General features: G+C 46.3%; 1 protein-coding gene across 1 annotated transcript in view; it reads left to right on the forward strand.

Annotated features, from left to right (window-relative positions):
* The window catches only part of AKAP13 (A-kinase anchoring protein 13), a 72,733-nt gene extending 55,668 nt beyond the window's left edge, over nucleotides 1-17,065 (forward strand). The window contains exons 15-29 of the mRNA XM_074156013.1: nucleotides 122-372; nucleotides 997-1,122; nucleotides 1,227-1,344; nucleotides 1,881-2,129; nucleotides 4,397-4,473; nucleotides 5,848-6,029; nucleotides 6,112-6,194; nucleotides 6,516-6,695; nucleotides 7,429-7,593; nucleotides 9,690-9,760; nucleotides 10,284-10,328; nucleotides 11,482-11,532; nucleotides 11,893-12,342; nucleotides 14,055-14,364; nucleotides 15,197-17,065. Coding sequence (XP_074012114.1) covers nucleotides 122-372; nucleotides 997-1,122; nucleotides 1,227-1,344; nucleotides 1,881-2,129; nucleotides 4,397-4,473; nucleotides 5,848-6,029; nucleotides 6,112-6,194; nucleotides 6,516-6,695; nucleotides 7,429-7,593; nucleotides 9,690-9,760; nucleotides 10,284-10,328; nucleotides 11,482-11,532; nucleotides 11,893-12,342; nucleotides 14,055-14,364; nucleotides 15,197-15,246 — 2,408 coding nt within the window. The 3' untranslated portion in view covers nucleotides 15,247-17,065. The remainder of the gene's footprint in view (nucleotides 1-121; nucleotides 373-996; nucleotides 1,123-1,226; nucleotides 1,345-1,880; nucleotides 2,130-4,396; nucleotides 4,474-5,847; nucleotides 6,030-6,111; nucleotides 6,195-6,515; nucleotides 6,696-7,428; nucleotides 7,594-9,689; nucleotides 9,761-10,283; nucleotides 10,329-11,481; nucleotides 11,533-11,892; nucleotides 12,343-14,054; nucleotides 14,365-15,196) is intronic.
* The last annotated feature ends 2,818 nt before the right edge of the window (nucleotides 17,066-19,883 follow it).

Here is a 19,883-nt window from a genome sequence, read left to right on the forward strand (position 1 = left end):
CCTGATGTGAAATTTTCTGAAGGCACTTAGAGAAGCCCAGTTATAGAAGAGCTTTCCTTGTACTGTACACCCATGTACTCTACAGTGACCTTGTTTTTGACCTTGTCCTCATCCTATGCAGAGCTAATGCAGACAGAAATGCATCATGTCCGCACCCTGAAGATCATGAACGATGTATACAGCGCGGGGATGTTAAAGGAACTGCAGTATGATCAGCAAGTTGTGGACAAGATCTTTCCCTGCCTGGAAAACTTGCTGCACATCCACAGTCAGTTCTTCCAGCGGATTCTGGAAAGGAAAAAGGAGTCGTTGGCAGACAAAAGTGAAAAGAACTTTGTTATCAAGAGGATAGGTGACATCCTAGTGAATCAAGTAAGGGCTGGAAAATGCTGACACTTGTGAGAGCACAGCTGGAAACCAGGCACTCTCCTTCCCTCCTGTTTATGCCTGTTAGATAATCACAGCTCACCATTACTCTTCACACACACAAAAATCTCCACCTCTGCTTTTTGAAGCACTTTTTGATCTTTCAGAGGAAGGTCTAATGATGAAAATTAATTTAGTTTATTTTGTTAGGGAGAGAAGCATTCCCTGACAGGCACAGAACGGTTTGACCATAGCCTGGAGTATAGGCAGTAGCCTACAGTAAAATATGCCCAATGCATTTCTTGGCTGAGTTACTGATCTGCTATTTAACTTTGGGTGGGCTGTTTTACTTTACTTTGTCTGCACTTTCTCCCATCTTCTTTCTGTCTGTCTTGACTTTTTTGTTCTTGGCTTTTAAGCCCCGAGTGGTAGAATCCCAGATTTTGCATTGTGTGGTTACAGTGAATTCTCAAACTCAGCTCTTCACTTTCTAGAGATCTAATTGCCTGGTTTTGGATGCTTTAGACTAATTTGGTTTCATCCCGTTCTTTTGAGAGACTGGCAGGCACTGCTGGGATATCACACCAGGACCTCAGTGTAAATTGGACCTCTATGTCTCATGTCTTGCAGTTCTCCGGTGAGAATGCTGAGCGAATGAAGAAAACATACGGCAAATTCTGTGGACATCACAACGAGGCAGTAAATAACTTCAAAGATCTGTACTCAAAGGACAAGCGGTTTCAGGCATTTGTCAAGGTAGGACCTGGTAGAACAGACAAAGTCGATGGAAAAAGTCAGTCCTTTCTGCACTGTGGTGAGCGTTTTGCTACAGAACTGAAATTTTCATCTTTGTTCCTTAGAAAAAAATGAGCAGCTCCCTGGTGAGGCGTCTCGGGATTTCTGAATGTATCTTGTTGGTAACACAGAGAATCACAAAGTACCCGGTCCTTTTACAAAGGATACTGCAGTACACCAAAGGTAGGGACCAGTTCCTCTATTCTAAGCGTGTATTTGTTCCTCCAGTGTAAATTTCTTGGAACCTTTTCAGCTGAAGCAGATTTTCTTAGAATAGACTGACCAATCCAGTCATCATTGTCTCACACCGCTGTAATGAGATAACTCAGTTTCATATCTCCATTTCAGATTAGTTATTCAGGTGCCTTGATTTCGTTATGATAAGTCTGTCTGTAGCTAATTACGGAGCAACATGCTTAGACTCCAGAGTCTTCCAGCTTGCTTTTTTTGGTAATGGCTAAGATGCATGGTTAATTTGTGCATTTCATCTGTACTCTCTCACGTACAAAGTATATTGGAATAGTCCCCAACCTCAACTATTTTTGAAAGATTTTGTGAAACATTCCTTAAGGGAGATAAATGCAGCTTGTCTGATAGAAGTATTAAAAAGTTATAATGTGGGAATTTGCGAGGGAGAAGAGGAAGCAAGGAAGTAAAATCAGGAAGTTAGACTCCACAAGGATGAAGTGAAATCGAAGTGTTTATCTTTTTGTTCAAAGAAAATGAAGCGGAACATGAAGACTTGACTCAGTCATTAAACCTCGTTAAAGATGTGATTGCTGCAGTCAATAGCAAAGTCTGCAATTATGAAAAGAAGATGCGTCTTGGTGAGATTTACAACCGGACAGATAGCAAGTCCATCATGAGGATGAAGAGTGGCCAGATGTTTGCAAGAGAGGACTTAAGGCATCGGAAACTTATCCGAGATGGGCCTGTTTCACTAAAAAGTGCAGCTGGCCGGTTAAAAGGTAAGACTATCCTGCCTTCTGCTGGGGGAGGATACAGCTCGCCCTCTCTGGATGTATGATTAGTGCTCAGATTGGTGTCGCCAGTCTTTATTTATTCTTCTGCTTTGAAAGATTCTGACAGCAGCTTTCCCCGTGTTGTACACTCGCTTTCAATTGCAGCATTTCTGATTCCTCATGTTGTTTCTGGGGTGATAGATAGCTGCTCTTCCTCTTGGTGACTGCTGAAGGCTTGGGTTGCGGTGACACCTCAGTGCATCAGCCAAGGAGCGGAGTTGCTGGGAGACCCTTTGCGCCAAGAGGGCACGATGGGGCTGCAGTTGCCCAGAGCAGCAAGTCAGATCTCGGTGCCACGATGCGCACGTGCAGCGGTTCCAGGAAGCATTCCCTGGAACCTGCTTCTGAAACCCAACCTCAGCTTCCCAGTGGCTCTGCCCACCAGCAGCACTGCCTTTCCTTTGCTCTAAGATCTGCAGTAGGGCTGCCCGAGCTCAGCGTTACCGTCACGGTTTCACTGGGACTCCAGAAAGGTGTCCCAGGCATTTGTTGCAGTTGAACCTCTTGAGCTGCTGACGCAAACTGTTCAGGAGAGGCTCTGGTGTCCCTGCAGCTGCCCCTTCTTTGGTCAGTGTTTTCTTGAATTGCTTTTTGTTTCTTACCAGGTGGAAAAAGTTTTTTCTAAAGTTCTGTGCTCTGCTGAGCACCGAAGTTCTCTACTGAATTAAACACTAATTCTCTCAAGAAAGCCTTCAGCTGGGACCATGGTGGTGGTGAGAGCAGACAGGGCTGTGTCTCGGGCTTGTCAGGAAGGCTGGGCTTTCTTTGCTTCTCTCACTCCAGCATCAGCTGATCAAACCACAGTTCTTGGGCATGAATGGGGACTGGTAGCCTGGTGCCGTGCTGTGCAGGGAGGCAGCGATAACACAGAATGCCATATCGGGTATGATTTATTTTGAGGTTTGGAAACGGGAAGTTTACAGATGGTTTCCAGGCACCCGAGCTTACTATTGACTTTAGATGGTGGATGAAGCCAGTTATGCTGCTGTTGTGAAATCTGGTGATAAGCACAGGCTGCATTTGCATTGCTAAGTCATAGAAATGTATAAACATATCTCTGTCTGTACGGCAAGCTCCCAGCGAAAGCAGGTCCTGCAGACAAGCTGCAGAGCCCAGGGAGAGAGTAGCTAGTTCGTCCATTCAGGCTATTTTGCAGGATTTGAAATGGAGCACAGAGAACTATAGGAAGAACTTTTCTTACAGGGTTTTAGCATTTCCGCTCTTGCAAAGTGCACAGACGATAGAGAAGAACGGAATCAAAAGCCGACTTTTGCAAAGCTCCCAGAGCTTTGAGTTCATACTGCAGCTTTGATTAAAGTTTGGTGGTTCTTTTATCTGGAACGGATCCTGTCTTCCCAAAACAGAATGGAAGGAATTACCCATGGGATGATTTAACTTCTTGGTTTGCTTCCTCTCTGTCACAAGATTTCCCAAGTACATTACACAAAAACTCTTTGTGCTGAAGGCTCTGGGTGGGGCATTATGCTTGGTAGTTGCTGTGCAACTTTATGATATGTCGTTAGGAGACTTGGAAGGCTGTACGTGTACTCTGGGAAAAGGCTGTATGCTGATTTAAAATCCTCCGTTGGCTTGATGTTGGGCTTCCTTCTCCCGTGAAAGAAAGCCAGGTCCCGCATCTCACGCAGGCTCTGTCAGCTCCCCTTGGAGTTGGCAAGAGCTGTGTTTGTCTGTGAGCAGAATTAGCGGTGGCTCCTGAAGTCAGTATTTCCTGGGAAAGAAACTGCAGCTAACAAATGTTGTTATTGCACAGTAATTTACACTCCGCAAACCACTCATCAAGAGAACCATAAAACCCAAAACTTCCTGTGCAGATATTTTGCTCGCGGGCTAAAATATTGATTGTTTGAGAAAACAGTGCTTCTATTCACTAAGCCTCTCTAACTTTCACTGTTATGCCCATGTCCTAACTGTTAGAAAGCGAATAGCTGGAGAGGAGCACCCCTGCCCTGACAGATGAGAGAGAATCCTGCAGCTTTCCCGGGTGCTGCTGTAGTCTCTGTAAAGCAAAGAGCTAACCTGACCCAGCATCTCCAGGACCTGCCCCTGCTCCTCCTGCTAACCAGGAGAGTGACCCCGCTTCCAGGATTTGCACAAGTAGCCCAACCTCTCCCCATCGCTGGTGTTATTAAAATAAATCTGGTTTGGGGTGAGTTGTATGGTTATACTGCATTGATACGCTTTTTCTTTTGCAGAAGTCCAGGCTGTTCTCCTCTCTGACATGCTCGTGTTCCTTCAGGAGAAGGACCAGAAGTATGTCTTCGCCTCACTGGTAAGCCTTCAACCTTTTCTCTTCCTTCCTTTTCTGTGTGAGAGATGCTTGATGTGTGTTGTGCAGCGAAGCCAGCCATTGCCGGCTAAACAACTTAATTTTCTTCAAACATTTTCGTTTGCTGAGCAGACTCCATTCCTTCTGGTAGGAAAACATGTCTTCAGTCCCCACCTCCCCTTTCTGCTGTGCCTTGGCACAGCTGGTAATTGGCCTAGAAACCTGCCTGTCGCTTGATACACTTACTCCTTTTCAGTTTGTGCAAATTGATGCTGTGATTGGGGTGGGAGGGGGCAATGGGATAATGCAAACATTGTAAGAATGAATCTTAGCAGAAGGAAATGTCCTAATACATTTTGAGCTACTATGAGGCGCGAGGGGGTGTGTGAAATGCCACTGCAGTAAATTCAACAGAACAGCTTGAAAATAAATGTCAGAGGAATATATTTGTAGTGCACGAGACCAAAAATATTAGCTTTTGAAGGCAGGCCTCATAAAAGGGCTGTGCACGCTGACCTGCTAAAGAAAACCTAGTACCTAATTGAGTCTGTTGGGGCTGTACCTTGCAGGCATGGTCTAGACTGGCTGAACCTTGTGACCTTTCCACTCTTTGAACATTTTGAAAGCTGATAATTTGTTATTCCAGTTCCACCAATGATCTGCACAGACTGGGTGCCCCACACAGGAGGAGCTGGTCTGCGCACAAGCCCTGCTAGTGAACCGCTACCAAATCACCCCAGTTGTAGCATCCTGTAAAATGCACAAAGGGGCTGACTCATACGCAGATGATACAACAGCAAAGGGACGTTTTAACTGAGCGGGCTGATTACACAGACACCATAGCACACAATGAACGTCATCTCACACACAAGTCTTCTCCACCATAGGAGTCAGCGATGAGCTTCTGAGAACAGCAGGGGTTTTGTGGGATTTGAAAACAAGATGTTACTCCATCCTAGGGGAGAGATCGTGAAGATAATGTGTGTGAAGCAGGCGCTAGCAAGCTGCACTGCGTTTAAGGAGCTCTGATATTAATGACAGAGCGTGGGCAGGAGGAGATGAGATCAAAGGTCTGCTGGAGTTAGAACAAAATATAGTAGAGTTTGCAAAACCACAAAGTCAATTTTAAATTAATTTTTTGTTGAAATGGAACAAGGTGAAATTGCTTTTCCTACAGAACTGATGGAGGAAAGCAAGCCCTTCCCTGCTCCTTGACCCCATTAAAACGATTCAGTTTTTTTAAATTAACCAGTAGGTTCAGCAAATGGTTACAACCTGAGAGAGGAAGCAGTATGGTTGTTGGGACTTTTTCAATACTAGTTTGCATCTGGGAATTAGTACTGTTCACCCAGCTCACCCATTTCTTTCCATCTGAAGGACCAGAAATCCACTGTGATCTCTCTGAAGAAGCTGATCGTACGAGAAGTGGCTCATGAAGAGAAGGGTTTGTTCCTGATCAGTATGGGTGTAAAAGATCCCGAAATGGTGGAAGTCCATGCCAGCTCCAAAGAAGAGCGTAACGGCTGGATACAGATCATTCAGGACACAATGAACACCATGTAAGCTACCAAGCTGTTCTTGCAAGGCAGGTGATGCACATGGTCATGCGCTGGTAGTAATTGGAACCTGTGTCTTGTCCAGGGACAGAGATGAAGACGAAGGAGTCCCTTGTGAGTCTGAGTTTGAAAAGAAAGTGTCGGATGCGAAAGTGAGAGGACTGAAAGGTAAAATCCTGCCTGGGACAGAGCTGGGGGGCGGTTTTTGAAAAATTGACAGGGATTGTTGTGTTGGGTATTGTGGTTGAACTATGACTTTTTTCAAAAGAGTGAGAATCCTGCATCCAGCAAATAATTGCAATCCTCACCTTGCTTGGATTATTTGTTTTTTTCTGACCCTGCTGGGTGCCCTTGCTGTGCAGGATCACACAGGGCACGGTTGTATCATCAGGTTCCACTAGATGGGGCCAGTATCTCAGGAATCACTCGGTTTCCTTGCCCAAGCTTTTATTTTTTCTCTTCATCTCTGTTTTCTGTTCACCCCCACAGAACAACTTCAGCAGAAGGATAAGCAGATCCTCCTCTTGCTGGAGGAGAAGGCTAAGATCTTCCAGGACATGGTAGACAGTTCTGTGCAGGAGGACATGCCAGGCTCCAGACTACTCTTCAGAGCCAACACAGAAGAGGCACCAAAAGGAGAGGCCATTATGAAAACTGCAATAAATGAAGGTGAGCGTGTAAGGGTGACATGTTAATTGCACTAACCACCGGACCCACCTTCAGTAAAGCCATCAGTCCTCAAGCACCAGTTTTGCAGGGGAAGCCTTCTCTGTCAGAATAACAGCATAGATTAGGAGATACTGCTACTCATGGTATTGTCTCAAGGACAGTAATGAGGATCAGGAAAGGAAGCAGATATTGACAGCTGTTGAAAGAGGGCAGAAAAGAAGTCAGCACAGAGCACAACCATGCATTGAATCTGCACTGGGGTCAGGAGCAGCGCAGGATTTACCCTTGGCTGAAATATAGACTATCCTGGCTTGTGCTGTGCTTCAGTCTCAGCAATGTGTGAGAGTGAGGCTTGAGTTCCAGCAAGTGCTTGTGGTGCCTGCAAGGGACAAGCAAGTCTGTTGACAAAGGCAAGGGTAGAAACTCAGGCGACTTTTCTAGTGTGATTTTTGGAGAGGCTAAAAATTATTAAATGCTGTTGTCAAATCACACCAGGGTTGCCTGAAGGAAGGGAGGGAGGTGTAAGCCTGTGCAGAGCTCCAGGAACTGGAGTTAATGGTCAGACAGATTGAGTTTTTGCAGAGGGAATGCGTACTGTTCATATCATTGTCATAGAAACTTGGTTTCTTAGTGCAGCAAAGCATGTGAATTTCTGACCTGATCTCAGGCAGGGATGAAAATAGCTGAGAAGCTTGAGTTGGTCTTTAACAGAGATATCGTTGCTTTTTATCAGTTGAGCTGCTGCAAGACCTGGTGAACAGGAGCCTGGGCACTGCCCTCGGGCAGCAGGTCAGCAGCGCTGCCATGGAACAGGAAGGGGGAGTTGGACCCATCTCTCTCCCTAGAAGGGCAGAAACTTTTGGAGGATTTGACAGTCATCAGATGAACGCTTCCAAGTGTGAGTAGTTACATGTGTGCACATCAGCATTTGTTAATAAAACGTGTCATCATGTCTTCTTGCTTCAGAAAGTCTCCAGCAGCTGGTGATTTGGGTTTTCCAACTTCTCTTCAATAATAGTTGATACATTAAATAATAGATTAGAAAAAAGCCTGTGTACAGGTGAAATGATGGTAGCTGAGAACCAGTGGCTATGTGAGGATTAAACATCTGAACTCCTCACTCCTCTGTGCTCTCTCTAAATTATCCTCACTTCTTTACTTAACGTGCCACATGAAAGCATTTGGCTTCTTAATAGATTAGTTTCTTCATGTTATTGTAGTACCTGCAGCTCTGTTCTTCGTTCTTCAGTTATCTTCCAGCAGGAGCCTGGCGCTGTTGCATTTGCCAATGGATGAGGATATTGCTGAATTGAGCACCTTCTCCCCTGACTCTGCTCTCTTTGCATTTGTGTTCCACATACAACTGCATGTGTTATTCCTGCAATTAAGTCTCTCCCAAAGAAATGTGTGAATATTTATTTCAGCTGCATAGTTGGCTGCTTCCCAGTGCTCTCTTTCTTTGCCCTAGTCATCAGAAACTTCCCTGTCCTCAAATTCCTTTCTCTGTGGTCTCACTCATACTCCCAATACAGCCAGTTTTGCTGCGCTAGTGTCTGTCTCAGCATTGGGATCGTTGGACCTCGTCTGACCTTCTGCATTAAAGGAGCAGTGTTAGCTCCAGACAGTCAGACATGAGAAGTATGTAGAGGTTTTCCAAGCTCTATTGGAAAGCTGCAAAGCCCTCCACAGGCCTTGTCATCATAATGACAAATATATTCACACTGGAGGGGTTTGTTTAGGGTTGTACCTCTCTCTGTTTCAGTGATGAATGGGACAACCTCAGGCTGTTCATTGCCCAGCTCTAGGTTTTCTGTAGAAGTGTCCTCTTTTGAATTAGATTGTAATTCAATAGTTGTAGGGTCTTGGGAGAATTTGGGAAAAGAATGCAGGGCCTGTTTGTTCAGCTGGAGTCCAGGAGGCATGAAACCTGGCTTTCATCTCCAACTTTTCTGTTCACAACCTGTGCAACCTTGGGCAAGGCTTATAACCTGACTCCCCTTCGTTCTCCCCTCCAGCAAAGCAGAAGGGAGGTGTTTCCTCCTGCAAAGAGGTGGAAGGTCCCAGGACGTGGCGCAGGAGAGAAGGTCTGTTAGGAGGAATTGAGGGTCAGCTTTTAATAGCAAAGCCTGCCTGGGGGGTGGTGGGAGGAGAGGGCCTTTGCACAAGGTACCGTGTCCTTCATGTTGCTGCAGATACAGGTCTATGAAAAGTTGTTTATCACTAAAAGAGTGGCAGTAAGGAGATCACCACTGCAGGTGTGGGTTTTTGCCATGGGCTACATCTCAGCTGGCAAGGAGAATGCAAGAGTCTTGGCAAGGGCTAGAGGACCGAAGAGCTGTGTGACCCCTTAGCCACTCATGAGCAGAAGGACAGCACAGGAGGAGGGTTACAGCCCTCTTGGCCACACAAGTCAGTCTGTGCTGCTCAGGAGCACTGATAGGAGCCAGCCAGGGGACAGTTAGAAAGAAAAGTCCGTCGTCCCTTTGAAGATACAGGTTTCTGATAACTAAGGCTAAGGAAAAATTGTTAGCATAAAATTACACAGGCTATTGCATAGCAATATCTGACGCAGCTGTAAATTGCATTTGGACAGGAAAGGCCTTGAAACTCTACCTGCAGTAATATGCCCTGAGATGATACTGTTACTGTTCTCCAGCTGCTCTTCTTCTGCCTCATGTCTTCTCAGCAAATATTCTTTGGTAGTAGACAGCAGTGTGGGGGCAAGACAGAGCACCAATTAATAGGAGTGTGCCGAATTTATCAACATGTTTTCTGCAACCAAAGTCAATCCTAATCTGAATTCAGATCCATTTTTCCTGATGGTGCTGGCATGTATACAAAGGAAGCAAATGTATTTAGTTAAAGTGTCAAGACCTCCGTGTCCCCTTTTGTGAAACATATGAGTTTCCTGTATTAAATTTCTCCGACATTAGCAAGTTCATCTATGGCTTAAAATGTTGAATAACCAGTGTCAATGCTGGCTTCTTCCTTTAGGTGGAGCGAAAGATGAAGGTGATGATGCTCAGGACCTTCGGAGAACAGAGTCGGACAGCATTTTAAAGAAGGTATTGCTTGGTTTATCTGTCTGCTGCCAACGAGTTCAGATTTTGAGAGTGTGACAATTCAAGTCTTGAAAAATGTCTGAATTTCTTGGCAATTGGATGTATCTTAATAAGTTAAAAATAAAATAAAATTGGAAGTATGCAGCCAGAAATGCTCTGCTGTAGCTAAAATCCTGACTTGAAAACCATTGCAAATCAGTAGTATTCCTTTGTGGCACAGGTTTTCTGCCATCTGTCTGCAGATCAGCTAAAGCATGTGTTTAATTATGCATCGTTATTGAAATGATAAGGTCAACTATAACCTTGCACCTCATCTTGCTGTGGATCGATCCATCATATAACTACAAAATGATACCTAATTAACATTTTATTTTATATGATTTTAACTTGCCTAAAAAACATGCATGAATTCTCCCAGAATGGAAGATGGAGGGGGCTTTAATGTATCTGTCATTAGTTCAGCTTCAGAACACATTTGCTGTGATTTCTCATTTGTCCTCATATTAAATCTGTGATCTTCTCATAGGGTGGAAATGCTAATCTGATGTTCATGTTGAAAAGGAATAACGAGGTAAGAATTGATTCTGTTGCTCAGCTGTTTCCTTCATTTAAGCGACAAGTGAATTTGTCTCAATAGGTGATAATGTAGAAGAAAATACATTTCATTTGCTGAAGCGCATGTAGACTTTTAAATACATTAAGCTGAACCCACTGTGTCATTTATTTGTTTAACCTTGGATGTTCAGACAGGGGATTCACTGATTGTCATCTGCTTGCCAGCAGGATGATATGTGCTGATTATAGGCAGCAAGGGTTAATTACACTAGGATGCGCTGGGCTGTATTTATTGTGCATCTGCAGACAGAGGGAGTTTAATTTTATGTTGCAGGTGCAGTGAATTGGGGCAATTAGATTTCTGTTCTCCCTTTGATACACACTCATAACTCCCAATTAGCATTAATGGCAGAATGCGAAGCAGTTCCCTTAACACTGGCTATCACACCACTATTGCAAATACTGCAGTGTTTTTTCTTCTTAAAAGTAATTGTAGGAGATTAGAGATTCAGAGAAATCTTTAGCTAGGCTAAAAATATATTTAGGGATAGGGCATCACTCCAAAGTAGCTTGCTCTGTATTGATGCAGGATGTGTTCGTGTTTACCTGTATTTTCAGAGAGCATCCATGAACACACCTGCTGTACTTGTGTGCCGGCTGTATTGCAGTTTTTCTGTCTAACGACAGTGAGACATGTATGGATCAGCGGGGGGTGGAAGGGTGCAAATAGTCCATATTCATTTTAATACTACTTCTTTTTTTTCACCCCTTGAAGTTCTGTCCTTGAAATTTTTAAGTGAACTGCCAAGTTTCATCCCAATTTCTCTGCTTGTTCTTGAGCAAGCTGGGAAATGTTTGCAGAGGCAACCCTGGAGTTCCTGTGAGGTCTGTGCTGTTTGGTGCTTCTGCAGGCATTTCCTCCCCTGCCGCACTGACAGCTAGGAAAGTGAGGAAGGTGATGCCAGGCATCTCTGAGAGATGTCCAAGGGATGTATTTGTGTACTGGGGGATGATGCAGTCGTTGCAAGTAGAGTGAGAAAAAAGAAGGCGTAGAGGGGTGGCCTACAGCTTGTCAGACCCACCGGTGGGTCACGGTGGAAAAGGAGGGGGCTTTACCTGTACCCTGGCACCCAGTGAGATCTAATAGCAACGCTTTTGTTTTCTCGCAGCAGGTCCTCCAAACCATTACCAGCCTCCATAAGCTGCTCAGTGCTTTGCAGGTAGGCTTGGCCGTTCATCCCGCTTTTGCATGCTGCTTGCCCGAAATACGCATCCCTCCAGCCAGTAACAGCCACTCGCGCTTCGTCCCCAATTTCCCCTTCCCCTTTGCCTGTCCCATCCCTGCACGGCCGGCTTGCAGGCAGCGTGCCAGCAGGTCATAGGAAAGAGCTGCTGCCCAAGTGAAATAGTGCTCACCTGAATTTGGGAAGCTGCTGGGGGAGATACATCCTCCGGTAGCCCAGCTGTAAGGCTGAGCTGTGAATTTGGTGGGGTTTGGATACAGAACCCTGAGGTTTTCAGGGATGGAGGCTCTCTCCATGGAGAGGGCGCTGCAGTGATTTGTGCCCCCTCTCTCCTAGGGCGTCGTGCTGCAGCAGGACACCTACATCGAGGACCAGAAGCTGGCTCTGAGCGAGAGGGCTCTGACCCGAAGCTTTTTCCGGCCAACCTCGCTGCTGGAGCAGGAGAAGCAGCGCAATCTGGAGAAGCAGCGCCAGGAGTTGGCCAACCTGAAGAAGCAGCAGACACAGCACCAGGAGGAGAGGCGGAGGAGAGAGAAGGAGTGGGAAGTCCGAGAGAAGGAGCTGGCGGAGCAGGAGGCCCACCTGGCCCAGCGAGAGGAGCAGGTCCAGAGAGGGTGGCAGGATCTCGAGCGGGAGCGAGAGGAGCTACAAGTGAAGAAGGCCTCCTACCAGCTCGACCTGGAGAGGCTTCGCACAGCACAGAAGCAGCTGGAGAGGGAGAAGGCACAGTTCAAGCAAGACGTGGAGCGATTAGCTCAAATGCGGCAGGAGCCTGACCACAACCAGGTAAATGCTGCCAACGGCTGGGTGCTGGGGAAGCCATGCTCTGCAGGGAGCTTCTGAACGGCTCCTGGGCCACCTGCATGCCAGCAGTGATGGACCAGTCCAGCTCTAGACACACAGGGCCTGATATTTCTCGCTCTTTCCTTGCACTTGATATGCAGGGCTGCATTTCTTGCACCTCCAGAGCTACCAAGGCATTGCTGGTGTTGATGCAGCACGGTGTATTCAGGATGCCTGGCCAGTCCTGAGCAGTAGGTGGTTACAACAGCCTGAGCTCTGCCTGCTTTTCTGTGCCGTGGGTTGGCAGACAGCAGAGCCGAGGTGGCTGCCTTGCAGAATCCCAGGAGGTCAATATTGCCTTGACGATGGCCTTAACCCCATGGGGGCTGAGCTCTGGGGAGCAGTCGGGCAGATGAGACATCCTTCTCGGAAACAGCCTGAGCATTGTGGGTAACCTGCACCCTCCAGCTTGTCACGAAAGCCGCTTGAGAGGCTGATAACTGCAGGGGAGGGCTGTTTGTACGCTTACATCCATCTCCGAAAGCGTTCTTGATATCTAGCAAGGAGATGGGTGTTGTCCCTGTCCTAAAGAGACTGGGCACCTGCAGTCTGGTCATGGCTCAGTGAGCGAATATCCCTGCCTCTGCTGCAAGAGGCTTCTGGTGTCTGGCTGCCCACAACCAGAAAGGAAAGCCCCCACACAGATCCTGCTCCGTGCATTTTTCAGCAAGCTGGGGTTTATTTTTTTTACAACTGTGCAACAGTCTGGCTGGGGGGGAGCAAGCATCCATTGGCAAAAGATGGGCTGAATTTGAATCTTAAGCCTGTTGTTGTTCATTTGTTTGTTTATAACTCACTAATTCTGAATGTAATTTGCTCAGAGCTGTAGCAAAATTAGTTTATAAATGTTGGATTGCGGAATGGAAATGATTTTGGGTGCCTGAATGGACTAATTGCGGAGCTCGGCAGTGAGCTCTGAAAAGCAAATCACCAGAGGAGAGCTTGCTCCCTCCCACCCTGGTTCCTCATCAGGCTAGAAGTTTTCCGAGCACAGAGAGAAGCTGTTCCAGCACCGAGCACACGCAGACATGAGAGGGATATGAATGCTATGGGAGAGGCTGAGAGGTAAAATAACTGCGAGGCCTGGGGGATCAGGAGAGGGAAGCACCTTTTCGACGCAGGGATCTTACTGACATTTCAGAGCTATTAATAGAGGGTTCGGTGAGGCTTTGTTGAGCTGTTGTTTTGATCTTCCCTTTGAATGTGCGGGCTCAATTACATCCTGAGACAGCCGTTAGGAAAAAAAAAAAGTCAGGAAAAATATTTTTGCTTTCATCTTGGGGAGCTTGGGAAGGCTTCCTTTGACACATGCCGCTCCGGTGGTGTGTGCTGGCGTTCCCCTGCCGGAGAGGCACGCTTCTCCTTGGCCTTCTGCCACCTTCTGTGTGTGCGAACGATGCAGGGTGAGTCTTGGTATCGAGATCTTAGAGAATATTTGCCCTTGGCTTGTTGATACATAGCACAGTACATGTAGGAGCAAAAAATACCGGAGTGTTACTCTTTATATGCCTCGTTTCTTTGTCTTAAACAGAGAGGGCTGCTTCTCTCATTGCTTTGACTGGATGGGGACCACTTTTTAGCTGGTGAACGGGCTGGATGTTCACAAGAAAAACCTCTGTCATGCCTCAATGAAACACTTTTCTTTTCCTTTATAGGTTTCAAGTCTACATGAAAAACTTGGAAGAGTCCCCTCCCAGTCCAGCATCGATGACTCCAAGCAGAAGAGCCCTTCCATTCCTAAACAAGGGCACTTTGACGCAGAACTGTCTGTCTCCCCCAAAAGGAACAGTCTTTCAAGGACACACAAAGAGAAAAGCACTTTCCATTTACTTAGCACAACAAACCAGACTAACAAGGCAGCTGAGGACCAGCCCCAGATGCCTACCCGTCTCTTCAGTTTAGCCAAACCAAAGGAGAAGAAGGAAAAGAAGAAAAAGGGCAGGGGACATCGCTCCCAACAGTCTGGTGAGTGTCGGGGGAGGTCAGAGGTGCGTTTTCAGGGTCGGTGAGCTGGCTTTTCTCTCCAGCCAGCAAACTTGTGGAAGCCACAAAATCTAGCCTTGAATGTGGATGGTAACACAGGGATAGAGAGGATCAGCTATGATGAGTGGAGTTCCCAGGTTGAAGTGATCTTCTGTGGGCTTTTCTGCCTGTTCTGTAGCCCCTGGGGTTGTCAGAGGGACACACTCTGCTCCTTCACTTCCCCATCCCATTCTGAGCAACCTCCATGGGCTGGGTTCTCCATTTATTTTTCAGCTTCCTGTGCTTCGAGGAGGAAAATGTCCTGCTTCGGTGTATGTGCTGTCAGGAGCTGCTGCTGGGCTGCTCCTGGCTGTTGCAGCCCCTGCGGCATTGCTGTCTGCTTTAACTCTGGGGTAGTTTGGAAGTGATACTCACAACCCTTCTGGTGGCCTCTCCCTTCCCCTCCAGCCGGTCTATCTTGTCTCTTGATCTGAAAAAAAAACCATGTATGTTTTTTTTCTCTGGTAGTTTGCATCCCCTTAGGACTCAGTTCTGCACCTCAAACCTCTGACCCACATGAAACTTGATCTCACGCCCTCAGATGACCGGCTTTATCCATATTAACTCACTGCTGTTTTCCAACTTGTTCACAGGAAAGCTCACGCAATTATGAGATGTAACTTCATGGTAGCTCATCAGGGACCTGGACATCTTTTAAGGTCCCCAGTGGATTTGGCAGACAGCAGGATTTCCATGCATGTGGAGTCCCGCTCTGCCTGCTGTATTCTTGTATTCCTATAGTGATTCCAACCGGTTTTTTTTTTTTCTACTGCAGATTCTCACTCATCAGAAGCACCTCCAGAGGGCGAGGAGATCTTCTGCTGAGCACACGGACACTTCCATTGGTCACTCTCGGCATTGGTACCGTGAACATCTCCTTGCCCGCTCCATAGCACACTGCTGGTGCCTGCGTCTGACAAGCATCTGGAGGTTTTAAATAAAACATGTTATGAAGTCTGCTAAGTGGTGGGAAAGGGCCTCTCTCCTGTGGTTTTGCATGAATTCTCACCGCAGAGGCTGACTGCACGGCAGATAGTACCGTCTCTCTGTGCAAACCTTGGATTGGGATAGATGTTTTCTGTCTCTTCTTACTGCTAAAGGATGAGAGAACATAGCCTTAAGGGGTCTGTGCCTTCAAATTCCCCTTTTCTGGGGAACATAACCAAAACCAAGCATTTAGCAAAAGATTGGGACTCTACAAATGGTGCGTACACACTGGCATATATAGATATACTGTATATATACATATATGTATCTATGTATCCACTGGGATATGCTTACAGTCTGTACAGCCAAGCTAAGCTCGGCCCATGGGGATAGGAGATACCTGATGACTTTCAGAGAGCGTGTGGGTATTAAGTACCTTGCCCTTAGTGCTCCGATTGCAACACCGTTGACTTGCACGCCCCTTTTGTGCTCATGGTATATGGACTGTTTGGTTTCAGAAAGGTACCTTATGCCAGGAAGCAGTCACAGCGTTCAAAACAAAAATTCAGAGGGGAAAAAAAAAAAATTAAAGTAATTCTGAAAGATTTCCATGAGGTAGAGGATTTAAATGTCAAACTGTTTCCAGAATCCAGCAGAATGTCTTTGGATGTATTTAAAAGGATGCAGAAAAGAGAAGTTCGATGGGCTTGTAAGGCAACCCCAGGGAGCCAGAGCAAACGGCGTTCAAGTGGGATCAACTCTTAGCAACATTTTTTTACACAATCTCTTCGAGCTCCATCTCCTCCTTCCCACCCCCTAAGTAAAGATATATTTTTTTTTGGCAGAATGTAGTTCTCCAGTTGCATTTGACATCCCTTCTTTACAACCCTGATGGCTGAACATCTGCTTTTAGGGACCTTTGTTCTGTTACTTGCATTTTTCTTCCCCTTCTTTTTGTGTTAACGTTGGGCTTCTGTTCCTCTGGATTCTGTCAGCTTCCCTTGCTCCTTCCTGAGGCAGAATGAGACAGAATCAGAGCACTTCAGTGAGATGTCGCAGGTCAGGGGACAGTGCTGGGAGCAGAGTGAGCTCCAACGAGGCGGCTCCTCTTCTCATTCCTATATGATACCTTGCACTTATTAACTGTTTCTGGGGAGATAATACATGGACAAAGCTGCTGTGGGACAGGTCCGTTTCCATCGCCGTGGGCTCTAGGCTGAAAGTGTCCGTGTGTCCCCGTGTTGCCGTCAGCAGCAGGGGAATGTCTGAGAGTGGCTCTCGCTGTGCCAACTGTGAGGGATGTGTTCGGCAGGGGAAAAGTAATGCAGGAAGCCAAACTTTTTTCCAAAATTACTGTTCTTCCAGACCCTCTCAGGGGAATTTGTCAACGGTTACGAGACGCTATCAGCTTCAAAACGGCTCAAGGGTTTACTCAGAGTCTGAAGCTGTCAAGTGCGTTTCCTTTCCTACCAGGTTTTCTTAAATAAAAAAAAAAGAAAAATTAGATATGTATTTCTCTTCTTGCACTATTGTTTGATTTCAGTTTGCTCTCTGGCTTCTCACGAGCTCACAACCCGCAGCAGTTTCCAGAGTTTGGTGCTGATGAGTATCAGCGTTGATGGTCAGTGAGGTGGATGCTTAGAGTGCTCTGTCTCGGTCAGCGCAGGGATCCTAAACCTCCTGCTTGCTTTTGAAGCTCTCTAAACTATTCAGACTCAAAAAAAAAAAAAAAAAAAAGGAAGAAAGGAAAAAGTTTTGAGATTTATTTTTATTTTGCTTTTTTTAATATTATTTGGTGCTTGTTCTTATTTGCAAGCAGGGCTTGCAAAAAATATTTATCTTTCTGTTTATTTGAAAGAGTTCTTTTTTAAAAAGAAGTTTACTTGGTTTTATTTTTTTATTTCTTTTGACTTTTTATTTTGCTTTTGTTTGGGGGTTTGAGGGGTGGTTTGGTTTTTTTTTTCTTTCCCTTTTTTTTTTTTTTTTTGTTCTCCTTACCAAGAGGTTGGTAAAACAAATGTTCTTATTTCCCTGGTTCCTATAAAACCAGGGTTTGGGCAGTGCTGCTTAGCAGCCCGTGCCATGCCCAGAGTTACACGATTTCAACTGAGAGCTTTCTTTATGTCAGAGCAGCTTAGGGTCAAAAACAGTCTGGAAAAAGCAGCAGTGACTTCAGACAAGACTCCACCTATCAGTTAGTTTCCTTGTTTAAATATTTTGTTGAGGTTTTCTCCTATCTCTTGGAGGAAAAAGGAAAAAGCAAAACATGGAGCTTCTTGTGAGGGTCCGGTCACTTGTCCAGGGAGATCCAGGCTGCTCTTCTGAACCTGAAAGGAGCTGGAGGAGACATGTGCTGGTGTTGTGGTGTTATCTTTTTCATAAGAAAAACACCGATTTCATGAAAACTTCTGCCCTGCTATTTGTACATCTGCGAAAATGAATGTGCCAAGCTGAATTTTTTGGAAACCAAAGCAGTTCGTGGCTCATTTACTGTTGTGTAAACAGAGATCAGGTCCCCGGTATTTCTGAGAGTTCCCCTCGGTCTGTAATAGCCTTTGCCAGCGTGAGCTTTTCTTTTCATCCCCCTCTCTTTTTCCCAGTCCTAACACATCTTGAATTCACGACTCGGGAATGTCCCATGGCTCCAAGAAGGGCATCAAAAGGGAGATGCGTGACCCAGGGCTGAGTCTCTGCCTGGCTGGACCATCTCTTCCTGCAAATCAAAAAGAGCATTCGGTGCCCGAAGTGAAAATAGTATTTGCTAAGTAATCTCCTAAGGTCCCTGTGCTTCCTTGTCAAAGAAACCATGGGCGTGAGTCAGAAATATACTGACCACAAATATCAAAGTTGTTTGTGTCTTAAATTCTGGTGGACAGACCTTTGTCCCTGGAGGATGTATGTTACTGTATGATTCACTTTTTTGGAATGAAGCCTTTACTCCCACACTGCTTCCTCCTTCTTTCACCTTTAGGAAGGTGAGGGCTTGTTTTTATCTCTTTAGCCTTTTTATTTTTCCCCTTCTCAGGTTTTCTTTGGAAAAGCCTGGCATAGGTTCCCAGAGACGGATTCCCACTCTGATCCCTGCAGGTTGCCTAGGGTTGTCTGTCCCAGCTTCACAGCACCAAAGCCTTTCCTCCTCCTGGCTTTAAAATTGCATTCGCTTTGGTTTCACACCTGGCATCCATCCTGCAGTTGTTGAATGCATGTTATTTCTTCAGCCCAGCCTGACGCTGTCTTTGGTTCCCAGAGCCGGTCCCTTGATCCCATTTGGAGCACCCAAACCACCTTGTTTTGCACTGGATTCCTGGGACACAGAGCAGGTTCAGAGATGTCTGTGTGAAACCCGTGTTGTTGGAGGGAGAAGAGGACCCAGCAGGGGCTCTCGGAGCTTTTTTTTTTTTGCTACGGTTTCATGGAAGGGAAAAATCAGGCTTTCTTTTCTGGGGCTTTTCTTTGCCTGTTCTTTATCACTGCCCAACAGAAGGGGTTTCAACGCCTGAGGAACTGGGAGCACGGGCTCAGATGAAGTACAGAAGTGGTCAGTATTAGCTGGGGGTGCCAGAACACCCCGGCGATGGAGAGTAGCTGTAGCAAACGGTGTGAGACTCGACGGAGTTGTGTGGGGTTGGCCTTACCTTCTTCAAAATGAAGTGATCATCTCAACGTGTAACTTGATGTCAGTTTGATGCCATAAAGCACTTTAAATGGAACTGGTCTTGTCCCTTTTCATTTTGGTTACGTGGAGACAATCAGCTTTGCCGTTTCTCCCCCCTCTGCATCTCCCCAGCAAAATCTGAGCGGCAAGTAGGCATATTCCTGGTTTGGTTTGGTTTTACCCTGGGAGAGGAGGAAGGGCCAAGCTTTTTGTATTATTTTTAGACCAAAGTGGGTGTGAATCTGACTTCAGTTCTGCTGCAGACAGCGAGTGGCAGGACAAGAGGAACTGGCTTGTGATGGCTCAGGTATATCCCCTAGGAGAGCTCATGCTGGTACTGCTGCCGCTAGGGAAGCAGTCCCACCACTGGTTTGGCCTCCACCACCTTTTTCGTGAGGAAACCCAGAGCAAAGGAGGTGTGTGGGGGATGCAACCACATCAGTGAAGTGAGGCCCTTTCCGTGCACTAAGTTATTTACTGTCCAGGCCATTGGGAGACCTCCCAGGTGCCATCCCTGGAGCAGGAGCTCTCGCCACCGCTAAGGATGGACGATTTCACTCTTGAAGTTTTGACCACTGCTGAGAAGCACAGTAATACCATTACCTTGTGCGGATTTGTACTGCCTTCCGAAGGCAAGAGCATCCATAGAGCCTCATCATCTTTGCACCTTCCTTGAGGCACTAGGATATCTCAAAGCTGTTGCTGAAGCACCCAAATCCAGTCCTTCCCAATGCCACTGAGTCAGATGAGGTTCATCAGGTGCCAAATCCCAAGGAAGCTGTCTAGGATATGTGTGGCACGAGGCAAGGGAGGACTGGGCAGGGGGCACAAGAGAGTATCTGCTAAAATCCCACAAAACATTCCTTGTTAACCAGAACTC

This window comes from Numenius arquata, chromosome 11 (assembly GCF_964106895.1).
Source record: "Numenius arquata chromosome 11, bNumArq3.hap1.1, whole genome shotgun sequence".
NCBI lineage: Eukaryota > Metazoa > Chordata > Aves > Charadriiformes > Scolopacidae > Numenius > Numenius arquata.